The 9,293-nt window shown below is 42.8% G+C and overlaps 1 protein-coding gene across 25 annotated transcripts in view; it reads right to left on the minus strand.

Annotated features, from left to right (window-relative positions):
- Positions 1-9,293, minus strand: part of DISP1 (dispatched RND transporter family member 1) — a 182,519-nt gene that overhangs the window by 17,867 nt on the left and 155,359 nt on the right. For all 25 annotated transcript variants that reach the window (XM_047703698.1, XM_047703718.1, XM_047703711.1 and 22 more), the window contains one exon: positions 2,036-2,065. In XM_047703698.1, the coding sequence (XP_047559654.1) occupies positions 2,036-2,065 (30 nt within the window). The remainder of the gene's footprint in view (positions 1-2,035; positions 2,066-9,293) is intronic.

Below are 9,293 nucleotides of genomic sequence, written 5' to 3' on the forward strand. Positions count from 1 at the left end.
ATGGTGTAGGGGCTGGTTCTAAATGGGCCATTTGTACCACAATGGGCCTCCACAGGGTATTTTCCTCTCTTAGCTCACAAAGCTGTTTTCCTCTGCCCTTCCTGGCCTCTCTAGAAACAGGCTCTCCTTTCTCCCTTCCCTCTGAGCAGAAATCAGGGCTTCACACAGTCTGAGTGTCCTGGACCTAGGCCCCCCTTCCCGACTGAATACCCAACCCATAACCCCTTGCAGCCCGGCTGCGCTCTCTTGAACCTGCCAAAGCCAACAGACTAGTCCTCTTTTTGGTCTTCATTTGCCCTCAACTGAGCGGTATTTGACACGTCAGTTATTTAACACTTTCGCGGTATTTAACACTTTCTTCCTGAAAATCTCTTTTTCCTTGTTTTTCTTTTCCCTATTTCTCTTAACCATTCCTTATTTCTCTTGTCCCTTAAGGGCAAGCATTTCAAAATGTTATTAATCATAGTTTTCCTAGTGACATCAGCTATCAATTTAGTGGGAGGACTGACTGAAACTTGTGGAATTTCCCAGAAGAACACAGGATACAGAATTCTCTCTTTGTTTGGAAGTAACAAAGTCAGTGCTGTTAGCGTCACAGAATAAGGGCGCAGGTGTCGAGTAAAAACATGGCAGATACAAACCTCACCCTTAAGGGACGTAGAACCTGATACAGAAAATCAGACAACTTTACAAATACTTAAAAAACCAAGTAAAGAAGTATGTGTTTTTAGAGGGATACAGATAAATATTTTGTGAATTCAACAGAGATTACTTTCAGCTAGTGGAAGGGAATCAGAAAAGGCTTTTTTGAAGAAGTTGTATTTGTATGTGCAGGTACTGAAAAGAAGACATAAGGACTTGTAAAAATACCAATCTAATAAAAGAAAAAACACGAATGAATGTCCTCAAAATGCAAAACTCATAGTCACTACAGAAGGCTCTATTTTTTGTAGAAAAATGGAAATTCATTTCCTAACATGCCATATTTAGTTCTATAATCTCTTCCTTGGATAAACAGTCTATCCAGACAATGGACGGTCATTCAGCCTTTGGAAGGAAGGACATTCTGCCACAGCACAGATGAGCACGGAGGGCATCCTGCTGAGTGACATGGGCCAGTCCCAACAGGATAGAAACCATGGGGCTGCACTCACTGGAGGTGTCAGCGGGGTCCCTTTCATAGGGGTGGAAAGTAGACAGTGGCACCGGCGGCTGGGGGAGGGAGGAATGGGCAGCGCTATTTAATGGGGGCAGAGTCTCTGCTCTGCAGGGCAAAGGCAGTTCTGGAGTTGACCATGGCCATGGCCCACAGTGACTTGAACTTGGAGCCACAGAGCTGTGAACTTGCACATTGTTAAAATGGCAGATTTTATACTCTATTTTAGCACAATTTTTAAAAATAAATAATTTTTAAATGCAAAGAGTATTTACAAATGAAAATTTATGTAGTAATTCTACTCAAAAGAGAGGATAAGGCTTTGGTCATCAGTGCTTCCCTAGCAGGTGAGTTTCAAAGATTGCATAGTCACCTACATCTGGAACCACCACCTACAAGCACATCACCAGGCTTTTTAAAAGAAACATTTACCCATTTAACATTCTGCTTTTTGACTGAAAAGATAAAGCTTCAAAATTTCCACATGAAAGAATACCTCCATTTTAATATGGTAACCACATTTTGGGGAAGAAACACAGACAACCCATCTGGAACAAAGGGCTACAAACTCAACTCCTGGCAGATGGAAGAACAGTGATTCTGTCCTTGGCAAGTAAGAAAAGAAGGAAGGGACCTATGGAAGGAGCCAATGTAGATGGTTAAACACAAACAGAATCTAAAGACTAAACTTCTACCTTCAGGTCAAACTTCCTTTGGGAGTGAGGATTACTCAATCAGCCAAGTCAGGGGAAATGTACTTTTCCTTCATAAAAATATGAATGAGGAAGGCAGAAACAGCAGCAAAATGTGAACAAAGGATTGAAGAGGAAAGTATGCAAGTAACTTCATCATTTAAGGAGATGATACAGCTTACTTTACCTTCTTGGTAATTTGAAAGGTCTGCACGGTCTGAAAAAAAAGCAGAGGAAAAGCAATCAGAAACAAGACATCATAACATGAAGGCTTTTTATGTGCACTTGGCATTGTGTGAAGGCACAAGGTGGAGATGAAGGTGGAGATGCAGGTGGAGTCCCCACGTACTGGGCGGGGAGAGGGGGCGGGCAGGGAAAGGGGAGGGTGTCAGAGCAGCTGCCCAGGACGTGGACATATAAATGGATGACTTGACAACTGAATTAAATGACACAATTACAAGAAAAGGCACAGCCGGCATGCACGGGCTGGATAAGCACACTCGTCAGATGCTAAGGACAGAGGCATGCAGATGCCACAGACCCGAGGGCACAGTGAGAAGGAGCGACACCATGGAGTCAATGAAGAGCTCAAAAGGAGCTTTCATTCAAAACAGCTACTACTCAAGAAGTTATGAAGAATATTTAATCTGGAGGGTAAATCTACCCAAAAAGCAAAACACCATATTTTCATTATAATTACATATTCATTTTTTAACCTTTATTGAGATATAATTCATAAACCATTCAATTAGTCCATTGAAAGTGTACTGGTGGCTGGTGACTTTTAGTGCCTCCACACACTGGTTTTTAAAGAACATGCCACCTGAATACCAGTGATGAAGCTTCTCTTGAGCCTGAAGAGAAAACCACTTTTACAGAGCGGGAGAGTAAGGCACTGAACAAAGAAGCAAATAACTTGTACCCGAACCCTTAGTATTTTACTCACAGTGTTCAAATCATACATCCTCAAAACGACGTCCTGAACCCAACAGACTTTGTTGTCTCTAGGTCTAGAGTGACCCTAAGAGCCACGACTCTGGGACAGATAGTACTCAGCAGTTGCAAAGAAATGATAGTTCATTCTATAGATTTTGGGTCGTAACAAATGCAAATTTTTTCTCTCCTCCTACTCACCCCCACTAACTTCTTTTTTTAACAGATAAATTCATGGATCTATGACTAGTTTACTTCCTAGAGGCAGAAACACCCAGAGACTCCTCATATTCTTTCTGCTTGAATAAAGACTTCATTCTGTGTGATATTTAGGGAAGTAGAGATGGTCAGATCCGTTGTATAAGGAAAACGGGTTACCACCAAGATACCTCGTGGGAACACATGAAATCCCTTTGACATAACAAATGGATGTGTGAAATGATATGACAACAGGCAGACATGAGACCCATCTGATTTCGCCATCGGTGATGGTTCCTTGGCCACCTCTCACTACAGGGCACCTGCAGAGGAGGCCAGCAAGGCATTCCCTGCACTTCCATCCACTAGAAGTTGTCTTCCTCCATCTGTAAAACCCTTCCAATTTGCTTTTAATTTCTACATAATACAACCTGCAGGATGAGTTTCATCTAACCTCAGTCTTGTGTTGTTAAATAACAATTCTAAAAACAAGCAAATCTAACCTCCAGAATTCATTCACCTTTAATACCATGTAAACTCACAGCCAAAACCAAACAACAAGAAATAATCTCAGGTGGGAATACCTGCCTGTTCTTTGGTTAGGTTTTAGCCTCTTTCAATGGGATAAAAAAACCCAAAGCAGACGGCATTTGCTCGGTGACAGAGTCCCAGGGATGAGATTGGGTTGTGCGCCATTCCCAGAGGACCAGTTCCAGAATGCATTTTTGTACATGAGTGGGTGACAAAAACATCATTATAGGCAAAGCTCCAATCTGCATAAGAAAGCACTTTGTAACTTTGTCAGTCGGGTCCTGGCAATTAGGAGTAAGCTGCTGGGCACCTCACACCTGAGAACAAGAACAGTTGGGGACTGTGGCTCCAGGACCCTGATGGCAGTGAACTGTGCTGTGTGCACATCGCTCGGTCAAGGGCACAACTAAGGAGCCTGCAAAGTCCTCAGGAAGGGAGCACGGAGGTACGGGGTGGGGTTATCTCCATGATGGGGCTGAGGCAGATAGAGAGGCAAGGGAAGTCTTTAAAAAGGCAATAGAAAAAAAGAAGTATGAGAGGAAAGTTAACAAGAAAGAAAAAATGTGGAAAAGCTATAAATGGTGTTTGTTTCCCTTGTGTTTTCTCTCTTGTAACAATGTCTGGGGATAGAGTAGAGATTGCAGGGTGAGGGAAAGGAGATTAGGAAACCATAAACCTGCCACCCACCCATCTAGATTGCTCCTGTTGACAAAGTTCCAGAATTAATATCACAACTTACAAAGAGACAGTGTCGGGGCTTCACAAATTCTAAGTCATTCTTTTTAGCAGTTGGGAACATCAAAGCCATGGGGAAAACTGCATTATTTCTTTATACTTTTTCTTATTTATTTTTTAAGTTAAAGTGTAGCTGACACAGGCTGTGATGTTAGTGTCAGGCATGTGACATGGTGACGTGACAAGTGTGTGCGTTACGCCACAGTCACACGAGTGTGGCTACCATCTGTCACTACTCTTCACTATGACAACAGCACTGACTGTGTTCCTGTGCTGTGCTGTCCCTCCTGGGACTTATTCATCCCATTCCTGGAAGCGGGACCTCCCTCTCCCCATCATCCATCCCTCTCCTTCCTTCCCTCTGCAACCAGCTCTGTTTCTGCTCTTGTTTGTTTTGTGTTTTAGACTCCACATATGCGTGAAATCATATGATAATTGCCTTTCTCTGTCTGACTTATGTCATTTAGTAAAATACCCTCTGGTCCATCCATGTTGTTACAAATGGAAAGATTTCACCCTTTTTTATAGCTAAGTAATATTCCAGTGTGTGTGTGTGCGTGCACGCGTGCATACCAACCGCATTTTCTTTTTTAAATTATTTTTTAAAACTGTAGTATTTATTTTTTTGAGTAATCTCTACACCCAATGTGGGGCTTGAACTGAGAACCCTGAGGTCAAGAGTCTTAAGAGTCATATGTCCTACTGACTGAGCCAGCCAGGAGCCCCACTACCACATCTTCTTTATCCATTCATCACGTGATGGACACTTGGGCTCTTCTGTATCCTGGCTGCTGTAGATAATGCTGTGATAAACATGGTATGCATGTTTCTTCCAAATCAGTGTTTTCATTTGCTTTGGATAAATACCCAGCAGTGCCATTACTGGATCATAGGGGAGCTCTATTTTGAACTTTCTGAGGAACCTCCATACTGTTTCCCACAGCGGCTGCACCAGTTTGCATTCCCACCAACAGTGCACGATGGCTCCCCTTTCTCTGCATCCTGGCCAGCAACTGGTGTTCCTTGTGTTGTTGATTTTAGCCAACCTGACAGGTGTGAGGTGATCACTCACTGTAGTTTTGATTGGTATTGCCTTGATGACCAGTGATGTTGAGCATCTTCTCATGTTGGCCATTTGGAAGTCTTCTTAGGAAAAAGGTCTATTCAGGTCCTCTGTCCCATTTTTTAACTGAATTATTTGGGATTTTCTTGGTATTGAGTTGTGTAAGTTCTTCATACATTTTGGATATTAAGCCCTTATTAAGCTTAATAGATATTAATGGGTATTAATATCCATTAATTATTAATAATTAAAATGGATATTAAGCCCTAATGGTATTAGATATACCATTTGTGAATATCTTCTCCTGTTTAGTAGATGGCCTTGTCATTTTGTTGATGGTTTCCTTTGCTGGCAAAACTAAAAGGCAAAGCTAAAAAGGCAAAAGCTTTTTACTTTGGTATAATGCTAATAGTTTACTTTTGCTTTTATTTCCCTTGCCTCGGGAGACATATCTAGAAAAATGTTGCTAATGCTGATGCCAAAGAGTTTCCTGCTAATGGTTTCTTTTAGGATTTTTATGGTTTCAGGTCTCACATTTAGGTCTGTAATCCATTTTGAGTTTATCTTTGCGTATGGTGTCAGAAAGTGGTCCAGTTTCATTCTTCCTCATGCAGCTGTCCAGTTTTTCCAACACCATTTGTTGAAGAGACTGTCTTTTCCCCATCAGATATTCTTGTTTCTGTTGTCAAAGGCTAATTAACCATTTAAGCCTGGGCTTACTTCTGGGTTCTCCATTCTGTTCCATTCCTTTTTTTTTGAAAAAAACTAATGTATAACTAACATATAATATTAGTTTCAGGAGTACAACCTAATGATTAATATTTGGATTCACTGCACAATGATCCTAAGTCTGGTTAACACTGACATAGCTTTGTATATTTCTGAAGAGTGAAAATGCTTTGAAGGAAATATACTTTCTGCTTCGTGGCTGTAGTCAAATTTAAGTAAGAAAGTGCCTAAAGTCTCAATTGTCCCACCGGACTGCACCATATTGCCTTTTTGTAAAAGAGGGCAGTTTGCAAATAGTAACTTTTCAGTTCAGCACTGGTATGTGAGGAAGAAAGTACCTTAAAGTAAAGAATCCACACCCTGATGAGTGTTCTTGAAAGATTTCCAACAAAAGCAAAAGCATTCTTTGTCCTCCAGTGTTTGCACAGATCATCTCAGGGACCCTCGGGTGCTTCAAGAAGATGAAACAAGCACCCTGGACATTCATGTACCAGAGCTGGGTGTGCTGGGGTGATGCACTTCCAGACTCCATGTGGGTCATTTTGCATCTGGAGTTGTTACTACCAAGGAGCTCCAGCTACCATACGAAGCACAAAATGAACCATGTGGGCAGACGAAAGGGCCGGCAGTGGAGGACTGCCGTTTAAAGAGCATCTCACAAACACCAAGCACTTTATAAATATTAACAAAGACATTCAGTACATATTAAATGCTTGAGTATGAGGAAATTGTCTTTTTTTAAAAAGATTTTCTTTCTTTCAGAGAGAGAGTGGGGAGGGGCAGAGGGAGGGAGAATCTCAAGCAGACTCTGTGCTGAGCGCAGAGCTTGACACAGGACTCGATCTCACAAGCCTGAGATCATGACCTCAGATCACAACCAAGAGTGTGATGCTCAACCAACTGAGCCACACAGGCTCGGTCCCCTAAATATGTAAATGTATTAAAAAAATTTGGAGGGGGGGGCACCTGGGTGGCTCAGCGGGTTAAAGCCTCTGCCTTCAGCTCAGGTCATGATCCCAGGGTCCTGGGATCGAGCCCCGCATCGGGCTCTCTGCTCCACAGGAGGCCTGCCTCTCTCTCTGGGGCGCCTGGGTGGCTCAGTGGGTTAAAGCCTCTGCCTTTGGCTCAGGTCATGATCCCAGGGTCCTGGGATCGAGCCCCACATCGGGCTCTCTGCTCTGTGGGGAGCCTGCTTCCTCCTCTCTCTCCCTCTGCCTGCCTCTCTGCCTACTTGTGATCTCTGTCAAATGAATAAATAAAATCTTAAAAAAAAAAAAAAATTTGGAGGGGAACTCGGCAAATCAATATCCCTCTTTACCCCGGAGGAAAGAATCAAGGATGAGTTCTACTTTGCATTTTTGAATTCATGAGAATATATTCGTGAATCGGTTGTATAATTAAACAGAAGTGAAAGAATTTTTATAAAGAGAAATTGGGAACCTGTTCATTTAGGTATGTGTGACTGAAATATTTTATTTGAAAATTTCTCTCACTGATACAGAATCCTGACTAACTACAAACTAGATGAAAAGAGGTAACACTACACACAGATCATAATTTTCAAAGAACTTAAAATCCATTTAATATGAAGTTGGTAGTTCTGCTCAGTTCAAACACTTACTGCATGGTTTAAGTGACAAGTAATCTGATCGTCACCGGAATGAATCCCTTGGAGGCTTAATGAGACCAGGGTCCCATGCTCCTCACCAGGGATGGGCTTCAGTAGCCTTGGGGCAGGACCTACACAGTCCCAGCCAGGGTGACTGCCTTGGAGATTTGCCAGGAAGATATGACATCCAGACAAAAATAGCTAGAGAATAATACAAGAAAAGAAGCAGAACTTAAAGGTATAGGGCAAACATGGAGTGGACAGGGAACAGGGAGATAAGGTGAGGACAGAGTAATCCAGAGAATAGCGCTGAACTGGACGCGAGAAGCAGAATGTGAGTGAGGTCTTGGGGGGCAGGCTGGGCTCAGAGAGGTGACAGGAGGCAGACGGAAAGCAAACTTCACACATCATGCAGGACCTTCCCAAGCAGAAGGAGCTGAGTCACAGTGACAGTTCGGGGGCAGCCTAATGAGGCAAGGGCTGCTGTGGGGCTGAAAACTCTATTTTAGGATGAATGATCTGGAGCCGGAGTACAGGGTGAACCCCAAGGAGAAGCACTGAAGACTCAGGGAGCCCCGGCTCGGAGCTAGTGTGTGGTCCAGGAGCACAGCAATGGGAGAAAGAAACAGAATAACTTCTAGCTTCCTTTAGTGAAGAATCTAATGAATATGGGAATAAAAATTCTTAGTATGGGGACACCTGGGTGGCTCCGTTGGTTGAGCAGCTGCCTTTGGCTCAGGTCATGATCCCAGCGTCCTGGGATCGAGTCCCACATCGGGCTCCTTGCTTGGCGGGGAGCCTGCTTCTCCCTCTGCCTCTGCCTGCCATTCTGTCTGCCTGTGCTTGCTCTCTCTCCCTCTCTCTCTGACAAAAAAAAAAAAAAAATTCTTAGTATGTATTTTCATAAATATATATGGTATGACCAGAAAACATTCTGGTGAAATGCTGAATAAAGCAGGTTGATTCATCCTAAGCACCTTAGAACACACTTCCATACTCGGTGGTGTTTAATACTCCTATATGATGACCTACAATCAGAAATGCCTAAAACGACATTGAACATCTTTATAGAATGAACTAAAAATAGCAATAGGGGGGCGCCTGGGTGGCTCAGTGGGTTAAGCCGCTGCCTTCGGCTCGGGTCATGATCTCAGGGTCCTGGGATCGAGCCCCGCATCAGGCTCTCTGCTCAGTGGGGAGCCTGCTTCCTCCTCTCTCTCTGCCTGCCTCTCTGCCTGCTTGTGATCTCTCTCTGTCAAATAAATAAATAAAATCTTAAAAAAAAAAAAAATAGCAATAGGGCCCATGGAAGAGAAGTTAGTGACGATTTGGATGGAGAAATTGTCCGAAAGTCTGGTCTGGAGGTTGAAGGCACAGTTTTGTAAGCACATGTTTGAGACTGACATTAAACCTGATTCAACAAATACAATGAATCGCTCTCATTAAGACACAGAAACACTTCTCACTTTCAAAATTCTATGGATCTTATCTATAAAAAAGTAAAACCATTTTTACATTTGCACCACAAACTATACAAATTATATTAAATAAGAGCATGTATGTTAATCACGACCTCAGTGAAGGGACATCTGAATTTAAGTCGAAGTCGCTGGTTTTCCATGAGGACAGGGCCCTCCTTGGTGAGAC

The sequence above is a fragment of the Lutra lutra genome, chromosome 15 (genome assembly GCF_902655055.1).
Source record: "Lutra lutra chromosome 15, mLutLut1.2, whole genome shotgun sequence".
NCBI lineage: Eukaryota > Metazoa > Chordata > Mammalia > Carnivora > Mustelidae > Lutra > Lutra lutra.